Source organism: Vulpes lagopus, chromosome 17, assembly GCF_018345385.1.
Source record: "Vulpes lagopus strain Blue_001 chromosome 17, ASM1834538v1, whole genome shotgun sequence".
Lineage (NCBI taxonomy): Eukaryota > Metazoa > Chordata > Mammalia > Carnivora > Canidae > Vulpes > Vulpes lagopus.
Genome location: NC_054840.1, coordinates 16,053,166 through 16,066,745, shown reverse-complemented (window position 1 = coordinate 16,066,745; position 13,580 = coordinate 16,053,166). Strand labels below are relative to the sequence as shown.

The 13,580-nt window shown below is 42.7% G+C and overlaps 1 protein-coding gene across 6 annotated transcripts in view; it reads left to right on the top strand.

Moving 5' to 3' along the window:
• Positions 1-13,366, top strand: part of LOC121477339 (schwannomin-interacting protein 1) — a 121,134-nt gene extending 107,768 nt beyond the window's left edge. For all 6 annotated transcript variants that reach the window (XM_041731547.1, XM_041731548.1, XM_041731549.1 and 3 more), the window contains 5 exons: positions 3,934-4,051; positions 4,964-5,161; positions 5,996-6,119; positions 8,656-8,749; positions 12,725-13,366. In XM_041731547.1, coding sequence (XP_041587481.1) covers positions 3,934-4,051; positions 4,964-5,161; positions 5,996-6,119; positions 8,656-8,749; positions 12,725-12,776 — 586 coding nt within the window. In that variant the 3' untranslated portion in view covers positions 12,777-13,366. The remainder of the gene's footprint in view (positions 1-3,933; positions 4,052-4,963; positions 5,162-5,995; positions 6,120-8,655; positions 8,750-12,724) is intronic.
• Positions 13,367-13,580: the final 214 nt, after the last annotated feature.

Below are 13,580 nucleotides of genomic sequence, written 5' to 3'. Positions count from 1 at the left end.
TTTCCAAGTGATGGTCTTTCTCGCCCTAAATGCCAAGCAGACGTTGGTGCTGAATGTCCTCTTGACTAAACGCCTTCGTGCCACTGGCCAGTAGGCCCTGCCACTAAGAAAGAAGTTCCACTCAACACCGAGAGGCCCAGAAGACTTAGTCTGTGTGTCCTCATATTTCTGAGCATTCTTCCTCCAGAACACCCTCTTTTCAGGTCCCGGGGCTCCCCGTCAGTCACTCCGGGCTGCAGTGTGGTTTTTCACTGCCTCGTGGTGCATGAGGAGAAGAGGTTTCCAGAATAACCAGGACACAGACGCCTCAGCTCTAATATCCACAGGCAAGGCAGACGTCAGGCGGCCTTTGGCATGCAGCGCTCTGCTACGGGCCACTCGAAACATCAAGAAACCTTGACTTGGACACCTTAAGGTTATATCACTAATTAAAAGATGAGGATCGTGTTTTGTTTTCACCTCTGACTATGCTTGAGAGATCCAGGCAAATTCGAGCCCTGGCAGCTTGGATTTTGCAAGACCGTGGAGCCCGGTTATAAGTGAGGCCCGGTGCACTGCAGGGCAAGGGACGGAGAGGCCAGGGCCTCCAGGCAGCTATGCTTCCCCAGGGTGGGAGGGGGCCCAGCACAGGGGTTATCATTTCTTGACCCTGTGACACAGAGCCTTCGAGAACACCAGGTGGCCCCACGCACCCCCCAGCCAGGCTGCTGCTTGAGATCTGTGCTTGCGTTTCCCCAAAGCCGTCTTCATCTTAAAACCTGCTTAAAGGCTAAAGGCAAACAAATCCTTCTTGAAACCTCAGTCCATTTTAAGATGTCTTTACTAAAATCCCCTCTGAACCATTAGTTGTTATGTCATATAATTTCCTTTTCCTGAGAGTAACATTCTTGGTGATTACCGCTATAAGGAATTATAAGTCTCACCCCGTAAGAAGCTCTGTTCAGTTTCCCACGGTGATAATGTGCTACTAAGGCGATTTTCTGAATTTCTACCTGAGGTGTTTTTTCATTTCATTCAGACTACTAAATCTTTCCCTTTTTTTTTTCCTTTGCCTTTCCTGAGTTGGAAATGCTATATGGTTTGGTTGATTGTGATCCAAGTTGACCCTTCGTACAAAGGCCAGTTGGAGGCAGAACAACAGAATTTATGATCAGAGTTTCTTCAGAATGAAAATATATTAAAAAAAAAAAAAAGAATGAAAATATATATCCCTAGGTGTTTTAAACCTTATTTTGTAATGGTATACTGAGGGGTTTTTTATATGTATAATCTCTGTGTCTAGTGCCCAGACACTTCAAGACTTTAGCAGTTCAGTAAATAGAAAATGCTGCATATTCCTAGATTCAAATTAGGTTTAATTTAAAATGCCTCCTTAATTTTAAAATATGCTTTCAATGTATGTTTTTTTTTAATTTTCAGTTTTACTTCCTACTATTTTCCAATCCATATATCTTGAGTTTTAGATTAAAAATGAGTTGATTGGGGGGGGGGTGACAAACTACAGATAATTAATTTTAAAATTTAATTTATGTGGGATCAAAAGGTAACCTGAATATATTAGATTTCTCCCGGAAAAAAAAAATTCTAATGGAAGAAAATTAAAAGGAGATAAAGTCCAGCTCAGCAGAAGTCCAAGCTGCCTAATAGTTAGACAGTTGAGGACACTCTCTTAGGTATTCAAAGCCAGGTGAGGTATTCAATTAAGTGACTCTATTTTTTTTTAAAGATTTTATTTATTTATTCATGAGAGACAGAGAGGCAAAGACATAGGCAAAGGGAGAAGCCAGCTTCCCATAGGGAACCTGATGCAGGACTCGATCCCAAGACCCTGGGATCATGACCTGAGCCAAAGGCAGATGTTCAACCACTGAGCGACCCAGGTGCCCCAATTAAGTGACTTTAGAGGTCCATTTAAATTCTATATTCCTTTGTCTGGGCCTTCAGAAAAATAGAGAAAAGAAGAATATGAATATGTACAGAGCACCTCCCCTGTGCCCAGCTCTGAACTATTTTCATCCTTCTTTACAAAACATGGAATTATTCACCCCTTTCACCCCTTTTTACCGATAAGGAAATTGAGGTTCATAGAGCTCAAGTAATGGGCCCAGAGACAGAAGGGAGGATTCAGAACCTAAGTCCCATTGGCTCCAAGCACCCTGAGCTGATCACGGCAAAACCTGTGCCTTCTGGGCCTAGCGCGGTCCTGCTTCCTTGTCTGCACAGGAAGGTAGGCCAGGCACAGAAGCAGCTGAGGGGAGGGCTGCCTCTCCTTACTGGACTTTCAGTAATTGCAGAAGGTAACAATAGGTGGCAGTACATACACATAACCATGACAGCGCCTGTGTTAAATCAGTAGATTTTCTTTTTCTGGGTTCCCTGTCATTTTAATGTTAATTCTTTATTTTTTTATTTGATGGAGAGAGTGTGCACACAAACACAGGGAGCGGTAAGGAGAGGGTCTGGAATCATGACCTAAGCCAAAGGCAGATGCTTAACAGTCTGAGCCACCCAGGCGCCCCCCCACTTTGGTTTTCAAACAATCACTTTATATGAATCATCTTAGCAATTTATACAAAGCATCCCACCCCATTGGAATAAAAAAAGATGATAATGTTAACTCTCAGACGAGTTGCTCTGCATTGCTCCCTGTGACAGTAATAATGCCAGAGCAATTCAGTGTTTGCTTCCTAAACCAAGCTTAGACAGTCTCCTGAGGATCCCTTGCTACTTAAGAACCTCCTTTGCCTTTTCTTCTAAGCTTACAAACGACTGGGACTACTAGGGATGCTTGAAAAATTACTTCTTTAAATACTCTTTATAGCCAAACAGTATTGACATGTCTTGAATTTCAAAAGAAGGTGAGGACAGAGTTGCACCCATTGTCCAGCCTCACATGTAGCAGACACACAGCTGGGTGACCCTCTGTGGCCACATCTCCAGCAACATCACTCATGGAGCTACAGGATTCACCACAAGCAGAAGGAGCTTCTGAGAAGTCTCCAACTTCTGAGGCTCTTCGTGCACCAGGCAGTCTGCTATGTTGCAAGCTAGTGCCTTTCTGACTGGGTTTGGGGTTTCCTTAAGTTTCTTTAGGTGTATATTTTTTTTTTAGTGACATAAATGAACTCCCTTGGTTACACTAAATGATACCAGGCAGCTTTATTTGGCTGAGGACCCCGTTCATCTTTATCAAAAGGAATGTAAGCTCAGTGGCTCCACACATATTTATTATGCATCAGCTATGTGGTTGGTATTGTGCCGGGTGCTTTTATATGTGGCATTAAATTAGCTTTCACTTAACATGAAATCGGTGTAAAAAAATAATTTAGCAAAAGTTCTCATTTTATCATTTATCAAGTTATGAACTGGGGATGCTTGGGTGGCTCAGCGGTTTAGTGCCTGCCTTCGGCCCAGGGTGTGACCCTGGAGTCCCGGATCAAGTCCCACATCAGGCTCCCTGTGTGGAGTCTGCTTCTCCCTTTGCCTGTGTCTTTGCCTCTCTCTGTGTCTCTCATGAATAAATAAGTAAAATCTTTTTTTTAATATTTTACTTATTTATTCATGAGAGACATAGAGAGAGAGGGGGGGGCATAGGCAGAGGGAGAAGCAGGCTCCATGCAGGGAGCCCGACGCGGAACTCAATCCCAAGACTCCAGGATCACACCCTGAGCTGAGGGGAGGTGCTAAACCACTGAGCCACCCAGGGGTCCCATAGAATCTTTTTTTAAAAAAAAGTTATGAACTCATTCAGTTATCATCATTGTCCTTTAGTAGAAGTTATCATTTGTGAGTTGGGAGTAATATGCGTCACTCACTTCTCCATGTGAGGAACACACAAGATTGCTTTCTGTTAACAAAGCCAGACAATCGGAACGAGTGCCACCAGATAGCAGACAGCTGAGTAGAACTGCTGTCCTGTTTGCTTTTGCCCAGGCTACAGAGTGGGATGAACCTGCAGATATGCTTCGTCAACGACAGTGGCAGTGATAAGGACAGCGATGCTGATGACAGTAAGACGGAAACCAGCTTGGACACCCCCTTGTCTCCCATGGTGAGTCCAGAGCCACCAACGCTCTGTGCGTGTGCTTTCCTGCTCAATTAGCTTCTTTTTTTGTTGTTAGGGAAAGAACATGGCAGAGATTAAAAGAGGAATGTCTCTTGCCATAGCATGCTCCTAAAATTTGACAATGAAAAATCAAAGCTGTGATCCAGTAAGAAGACATAAGCTCTGTTAAAGTTAGCGACTACTTTCATATGAAACCCTGAGGGAAATCACATATGCCCTAAAAAATTATGCCAGCTACCAGTCCTTCTCCACTGGGCTTTGAAATAGTAAGTGCAGAGCAACAGTGGGACACATTTTTAAAAGGCAGGGATGGGGATGCGGGTGAGGATGGGAAGGCTAGCACACAGCGATGTTGCTCAGAGAAACCAGCAAGATAATGTGTGTAAAACATTCCTCACTCATTCCTTGCACACGTATTATGAAGCTTGGGGCTTACTGCTGGAATTCTTTACTCTATATCACTTTCCTTACCAAAGACCAACCAACAGGCAACCGTTTGGTCCATGAATGCAAGGCCATGTCTGAACCTGATTGGATACCTGAGACCCTGTCCACACTCTAGAGGACAGCACGCTGCCTTAGCTCTGGGTTAAATATTTTGCTGTGTGTGTGATCACTTCAGGAATGTTTGAGACCAAGAATCAAAGGAACGTCTCAAGTTCATCATCAGTAGATTCTCCCTTTTGTTACATTATTCTGCTAAAGTCAGAGTCTATTCTTGGCATTGAAGAAATAAACCATCCTCTTCAATGTTATTTGAGCTTGGTACAGGCCAGATCAAGTGGTGAGTCGCATTGATGGAGGGGCCTCTCAGTCCCTCCAGGAGGGAATGCTGTAGCCCATCTCCAAAGATAGTACCTGACAGAAAGCTCAGGGCTCTTCTTTTTCCCTTCACAGAGCAAACAGAGTTCTTCCTATTCTGATAGAGACACTACTGAAGAGGAATCCGAATCTCTGGATGACATGGATTTCCTCACAAGGCAAAAGAAATTGCAAGCCGAAGCCAAAATGGCCCTCGCCATGGCCAAACCAATGGCCAAAATGCAAGTAGAAGTGGAAAAACAGAACAGGAAAAAGTCTCCCGTCGCTGATCTCGTAAGCAGCAAATACTGAAGTGCCAGAGAGTGTTTGGTGGCTGCAAATGGTTGACGCTGTCCCAGTTCTTTCCCAGAGTTATGCAAACTTGGGTTTCTACAAGGCAGTTTGTAAAAAGTACTGTCATTGAGAAATAATGAAGTTCGTTTCTTTTTCCTTCCTACTGTACCACTAAAGATATATAAGCAACACATTACATAAAAGTAAACCCTGTTCTTGATTCATAATAACTGTATTTCTTAGAAGCAAGATTAGCTGTCATGGGAATATGTGGCATAGTGGATGAAGGGCCCTGGTCTTTGAAGTTCAGCTCTGCCATCAATTTGTTGGGAGGCTCTGGGCAAGCTACTAAGTCTCAATTTTGTCATCTCTAAAATGGGAATAGTAATACCTGTGTCAGAGCATGATGGTGAGAATTCTATGAACAAAGCATTCAGAACACACAGCACAGTGCTTATAACGTGGTACAAATTAATAAAGAGCTGATACTATTAATTTTATCCATGTCATTGATATTCCTTGAGCTCCCTGGTCATTCTTTTGTGGACATGATCATTGACTCGCAGTTATCACAGCCTTAGTCCGAGACCAGTCTGCAAGCTTTTGATTTAAGTAGCATAGCATTTTGATACCAGTAATGTTTTGGACAACATGGTGTGTGGGGCCAGGGTGGGGCGAGGAGCTTGCAATGGGGAGGTTGGACTGGGAAAGCTCTGGAGCAAAGGACCTCAATGGAAGTGGGTGAGAGTGGGTCTTTCAGGAGGAAAATGGGTCTTGTGCTCAGTATCCTGGCTGCTCTGTTCACACCTCCATTTCTTCCCTCTGTATCTTTAGCTGCCACACATGCCTCATATAAGTGAATGCCTGATGAAAAGAAGTTTAAAGCCCACTGACCTGCGGGACATGACTCTCGGGCAGCTACAAGTGATAGTCAATGATCTCCATTCCCAGATAGAAAGTAAGTGTTCAGTGTGCTTGAAATTGGGGTATCAAATGTGAAATATCGTGGGAGAGTACTGCCTCCTTGATTCACTTCCTTTGTCCGTTTCATTGGTTTCCTCCTGCGTGCTGCAAGAGAAGGAAGAGAATCACAAGGCTCTGTTTTTGTTTTTGTGTTTTTTTTTTACCATAAAATGTTCAGAAACTTCAAGAATTATTCAACGTTCACAGAGGTGATAGGTTCTTTTTATTAATCTCAAATCCCCAGCACCTAGCAGCACAATGCCTGGTGTGTATTTGGCTCACAATGTCTGTTTCTATGCTACAATTTGGTAGTTACACATCATTAATTATGCAATTATACCCTCAACTTTACTTGTGTTATATTCATTTTAGGTCATCAAATCAAATTCAATGTACATTGTGGAACTCTGGGGGGGTGGGGGGCCGCGGGTGGGAATATGTATGACCAATTCGTGAAATTTACAGGATGACAAATTATGGGCCTTTTTCCCCCAGAATAAAGAAAGGCCTCTAACAGCAGTGTGCTGAGTAGGTGACAGATGAGTGGCTCTCACTTGACATGGCTGGTTGTACAGAGAAGGGCAGTTAGTTGCTTAGCCCAAGAGAGAGAACATAAGACACTTGGGCAGTATGGTTAGTCCAACTGAACCATGTGCCCTCCAACCTTTGGAACATATGATTCTATAAAATCCTGCAGATTTACGAATTAAAACTACCTAAGGGACCCGTGAACCAAATGCATTCACACAAACTGACTATAAAAAAACATTTAAGAGCCAACTAAGGAATTTGTATACTGTCTGAATGTTTTATTAAAGATGTATTTATGGGGCACCTCGGTGACTCAGTTAAGCACCCGACTCTTGATTTCAGCTCAGGTCATGATCTCAGGGTCATGAGATAGAGCCCCACATAGGACTCCAAGTATGGCATCTGCTTGAGATTCTCTCCCCCTGCCCCTCCCCGCCCCCACTTGCATTCTCTCTCAAAGAAAAATTTTGTTTAGGTATGATGTCTGAAATTTGCTTTAAATTAATCTGGTGGGAGAAGGAGAGATAGGTGCGTCAAAACTGGCCACGAGTTGATAATTTTTGAAGCTGGTTGGATGCATGGGGATTCATTACATCAGTCTCTTTTTGCTTTTGTATCAGTTTGAAAATTTCCAGAGTAAAAAATGAAAAACTTCATATGGGAAAAAAATTGTCCATGTACTATGTGGGCCCCCTACTGAGTTCTAGTATAAAAGAAACTCTAGTGGAATTTTTTTTTTAATTTTTTAAAGCTACCCTAAGAACATACTGAAAAAAATTAGAATTGGACATATTCAGAGTTAGGTTAATATGTTCAGTTTTAAAATCAAGGGAAAGGGCTTAACATTCTAATTAAGAAACCATAGATTCACAGGATTTTTTTTTAATTCTACTATATTTTAATTTTAGTTGAGAGTAAGTTACTAGGACTGTAATTCTTTCAAGGACCTAAAAGGCTTTCTGATATTTTATGGCTGAAAGATCTTCCTTAGACTTCTAAATACTAAAATTGTCATCTAGCTCTTTTCAGTGGTAGATGAATTTAGCCTTCTTTGTATGATTTCTTTTTCTCCCTTTTTTAAATTGGAAACTAGTCTGAACTAAAAGCAGATCAATGCATCATTTGAAGTCAGGATCTCCAAAACCATTTCCAAGGAGATCCTAGCTGAGTACCTCCTTCCTTTCTGTTTCTGGCCTCAAAGTTCTTGCTGCTAAATGAATGCTATCACCCCTGTGTCTGTGTGTGGACCTAAAAGCTTCGATCTAAAGGTTAAAAAATAAGAGAGCCCTGGCTTGTTCGTATTTTTCAGGGGCAGAAGCCAAATTAACCCAGTGCACTGATTTTTGGAGGATTAGAAAGGGTAATATCCATATATGTTCTATTCCCAGTATGAACCCTAAGGAATATTTTCCTTGGCACCCCTCCAGAGATTTTAAGAGTTACTTCTTCAGGTCTTACACGTCTGGCTTTCCTGTATCTTTAGATATGACTTGGGTATTACTGAGAACAGCCTGCGCGTAGGGCTGCTTCCTCTGCGGGCCACAGACCTTCGAGCACCCCTGGGGCACCTTCTCCTGCTGGGTACCTGATGTAGTGATTCAGGTGCCATGGTTCCCTCCAGCTGTCAGGTGATGAGAGCAACCTCATGATGGAAGGTGGAAAACTTCATGTGGCCCTGGACATATTTGTTCACACTTCTTCAAAACAAAATCCTGCTTTTTCTAGCAAGCTATTTCCCTAACAGCTAATGATTTCTTTTCCCACTTCAATATGAATATAATTGGAGATACCTCATACTTAATTCCTTTTCTTCCAACACTTCTCTAATTGTGCAAACTAATCATGCTCTCAAACTGAGGACTTCTCCTGGATTTGTGAAAAGCTAATATTAGGATCCTGAATTTTAGCCAAAGTAACTTGTGTAAGGGTCCATGTAGCTGCACATTTTGACTTAGATGCATTTTTTTCTGCTTTTAAATGCTCTCTTTTCTTTTCTCCAGGCTTGAACGAAGAGTTGGTCCAGCTGCTCCTCATCCGAGATGAGCTGCACACAGAGCAAGATGCCATGCTGGTGGACATTGAAGACTTGACCAGGTCAGTGATGCCTCACCCTTTCCAAAGAAGGAAAGAAACCCAGGATGGTCTTAGGTTAAGAATTAAGGCAAGAGTGAGCTCTAAAGAACAACTTCTTCCCCTTACTTCCATGAGTAACTCACCTCATCTCTGCTGGTGTCAGCTGTTCAGATGCAGGGGAAGTGGCTAAAACTCCTTTCCAAATGCATTGCTTAAAAAACAAAACAACACCCCACAAATGCATTGCTTTTTCACAACCATCCTCCCTTTGTGATGGATTGTCAGTGCATTAGAATTTCTTACACCCCCACCAAAACCAGGTCAGCAGTTGTGGCCCACAAGGACTTTTTCCTGAAGGACTGTTGCCCTGGGGAGTTAGCCTTCATCCCTTCCATGCTGGCATGTGTCCAGCACATGTGCAGCCATGTGGTGGGTGCCACAGAGTGGCATTTGCTGTTATGTGACCCAGCTCTCAATCGCATCTGCCATGTCCAGAAGGCAGGGACACTGGCATCCTTCCACAGCACCAGTGCCACCAGATTGCTCTCACCATGGGGAAACTCCAGGACTTTAGTTTCTAGCTGGGCCTGGCTCCAAGCACCCCCCTCTAAAGAGGAAAAGAATGTTACCTCCCCTAGGGGATACGGAAATGAGGCGAATGCCCATCAGGATCTTGCATTTCTTAGTATTTCCTTTGTGGAAAATCCTATCACCATAAGTATATGAAGTATATGAAATACCATGAGCATTCGTATGATCTCATATTTACTATGATACCTAAATGATTACTAAATACTATGATTACTAAATACTATCATATTTACTATCATATTTTCTCTGAGACAGTACATAAGAAGGCTTTAAACCAAGAGGTAAAAATTACTATTAGTCCTAGAAATGGTATTCAGAGAGTAGAAGGCCCCCCAAGGAGAGAAAGAACACTGCTTGTCACAGTAACAGAAGGAATTAACTGTACGATCCAGAACCACCCAAGGGAAGCCTTGAAAACATATGTAGCGAAAATGTACTTAGCACCTACCACAGAACCTCTTCCCGATGTGTAATGCTGGGTAAAATATTTTTCTAAATTCAGTGTTATAAAAATAGTTTGGGTAGCAAAATAAATGCTACAGAACTCTGTTGAGGCTTTTTTTTTTTTTTCCTCAAAAAAAGACCTATGGGCAGCACTCTGTGCTGTATGCTTTGGAGATTGCCTCGCCCCTAGCAAAAACCAAAAAGCCAGAAGGCCTCATGCCTGCTTAGTATATTCGCCTGTATCTCAAATATCACAGCAGCACTCACATAATGTTATTGCCATCTACCGATGTATGCAGGCACTGCCACAACAGCTGTAAGACACATCCCTTTTTGTCTAAGACATTTGTATATAGGTATTAAGATTATGGGAAATATAAATCCAACACCTGCATCTTCTAAGAAATATGTGAACCCTTTCATAAATTCTGTGACTTGCCTGTGACAGTGGAGACCTTCTCTTTGCTCCTCAAAGCCGTGCTGGCATTCCTCATTGCAAGGGGGACGCCGTGGGGCTCCTCTCTTCCCTCAAAGTGTTAAGTTAGCACTTAGGTTGGCAGCGTCTATTTTTTTTTAATACCTTTCAGGTGGTGTGATCATGGGACACGGGGCAGGCAGCACCACGGGGTGAAGAGGAGAGGAGTTAGTAATTTAAAGCTGTCAGAGGAACCCTTTAAAGTGGAGCGGGTGGCGAGAAGTTCCTGTGTTCATCCCTGGCTGCAAGCTGTAACCTTGCTGGTGGAGGGAGGAGACTTAAACACACCTAAAGGCAGAAATGTCAGAATTTTGCAGCCTGATCCCAGAGGGTGGAGAGCAAGGGGCTAGGAGGTTCCATTCACCTGTTCCCTCTACCTGTCCAGTAGATAATGGGACCCTCTGCCATCCCAGGTGTCAATTCAGATTAGTGGTTCTCAAGTTCGGCCGCACGCTGGAGTCACCCGGGGAGCTTTTATAAACTACGGATGCCTGGGTCCCACCCCTACAGATCCTGATTTAATGATTCTGTGGGGTGACCTGGGCCTTCAGATTTTTTAAAGACTCTCCAGATGATTCCAATGCAGAGCTGAATTTGAGAAACACCGGCTTTAAGTCAAGCCTCTTTAGGAAGGTGCACCCTGACACCACCCACCCACCCCCCACCACCCAAGACTAGACTAGGACCCTCTTCTTGGTGCTCCTGGCAACATGGCATCCCTTCCATGTGGCGCATAATCATGTGTGAAATCGTCCATCTCCAGGAGAGGCCTGCCCAGCACAGGTCCTCCGCAAGGATTGTTGCTAAAAAAGGAGTCCTTAAAAAAAAAAAAAAAAAGGAGTCCTTGTGGGGCATGCGTCAAACAAATGCTAATTAAAGGACTTTCATAGGTGATGAGAACCTTTTAGTTTTATACCCTTTCCCTCTTTTGTTTAAAATATTAATGAAACTCATGCTTGTATGTCTGTCTCAAAATAACAACCAACTTCCAATATTTTCTGAAATTACTTCCTGTCCTTCCCTCTCAGAAAAACCCTTGCCGTGCGTGATACGTATTCTTAAACTGCTGTAGAAACTATAGTTTGATTAGCAGCAGTGGAATCTTAGCTCTTTGAGCACCAAGATATTTCTTGAGCTGAATTGGAGCAAGGCCCATAAGCTACTCGATGGAAATGATCCAGGCTGTTTTATACACATAAACAGAGCCATGGCAGGATCTGCTGAAGGGCGTTTTTGTTTTTGTTTTTGTTTTTGGAATAAGGGGCTGATATCTCTTTCTTGAGTTCTTTCATTGTTAAATGAATATCGCCAATTACTTGTGGGCTGTTGAATGTGGCAAGGACACTCTTGTCACTTCCCTATTTCTGAAAGTATTTGTGGTTTGCCTCCCCTGTACCATTGATAGACATTCTGCACACAACCAATGAGTAAACTTGACGTCATTGACTATCCAAATCTAGGCAGCACCCAAAAACTACCCCTGAAGCTTTGATTGCAGCTGGAAACCACAACCTTTAGATGCTTTCTCTTGCCAAATTTATAAATTCCTAAAACTGTCCTTCAAAACATCCGTCTTTTGCAGATGTCAAACCCTATCACTCTCTGAGAGAATGTTTAATTAGTGCACATTGAAGTGATGTCAGCAGCCTGGCCTTTCTTCCCCCTCAGTCTCCACTGGCCGGCTGCTGCGTTGGCTGAATGTGGGGCTCACAGGCCATAACAGGGCTCGATGACTTAGAAGACTCCCTCTCCTACTTTCCGCTTACCTTCACGGCCATGGTCATGCCATTAGGACGAGTGCAGGGGGGACCGTAGGCAAACATGGAAAGTCTCGGCATCTACAAAGACCCACAGTTTGTCAGGAAGACATTAGCTTTTGCAAGAGGGGAACTAGATGATTGGCTTCAGTTTCTGTCAAAGAGCTGTTTGCAGGCTTAAGTTTGTGTCCATGTGCGTGTGTCGTCACATGGTTCCCTTCTATCGCAACACCTTGTTTGGACTTTCTGCTTAGCACCCATGTTCTATCTGCTATCTCCTTCTTTGCTCTCCGTTCCATCTTTGTCCCTCTCCACTGGAATATACGTGCCCTGGAAACAAAGACATCACTCTGCTCACCACCAGATCCACGGTGCCAAGAGCAGTACCTGGCACGTAGAAACATAGTAGACATTTATTGGATATATTTTCCCCAGATACTTATCTCTCTCTCCTTTTCTTTTTTTTTTTAAACACAGTGCTTTTTCTTCTCAAAAGTAGCGACATCTACCATCCTCAGGTTAATCTAGTGACTTAATGAAAGGAATCATGCATGAGATATAAAAATTAAAGAGGGCAAATCCATTTGAATTAAGGACCGTGTCTTAATTCTCTGGATTTCGCGATGAGTAGCTCTGAACCTCAGTTTGGGGGATTGGTCTAGCTCTGGATTAGAAACCAGTTTGGGTCTTTCCTCTTAGCACTAATTAATGGTATGATTAATCTTACAGACATGCGGAAAGTCAGCAGAAGCACATGGCAGAGAAAATGCCTGCAAAGTGAAAGAAGCCATCCGACCAGAGGACGAGCTAGAATTTCTTTTGCTTCTGTGGTTGTAAAAATGCTATTGCTAAAGGTGGCGCAGAAACAAACGAATATCAGTGTTAGTCATTGATAATGTCTGAAGCTTAACGTCCAGTGATTGGCCTTTGCTTCTTAATTTATTTTAATTTTTTTACTGTGCCACTAAATATCAGGCATTTTAATAAAATATTGTTACAAAAAATGTACAGTACTGACACCATCACAAGTCATGGTTATCAAAGAGGGTAGTTTTAACTTTATTTTTATTTGTTTAGAGATTTTAAGTTGGAGCAGTATTTTACCACTGACTACTTTCATTCTTCACTGTAGTTTTAAAGAAGAACTGTAAATGACGGTGCTATCTATACAAGTCAGAAAATACATGCCTGCCTCGTAGTGAAGTTGTAGCTCTCCGTAATACGTACATTTTAATCAGTTTTCAACATTTTGTGAATGTTGACTACCTGAAGTTCATTTTTAGATGTGCTATTAACATTCTGTTGGATTCAGAGGGTTCCTTGAAAGTTTTATGTATAAATATGTAAAATAAAAATTAAAACTTTGTTTCATAGGATATGTCTTTTTGCTCACTAGCAGGCCCGTTACTGGCTCTCTTTCTAACCTCTTCACACTTCCTCAGCTGAATTCCCCACGATGAAGCGTTTGTCAGTGAAAAAATAAAGTGCTCCAAGGAAAACAATGCAGAGCATTGCTAGGAAGATTGTGAAGGGTGTGAGAGAGTGTGTGCGTGAGTGAAAGAATGTGTATGTGAGTGTATGTGTG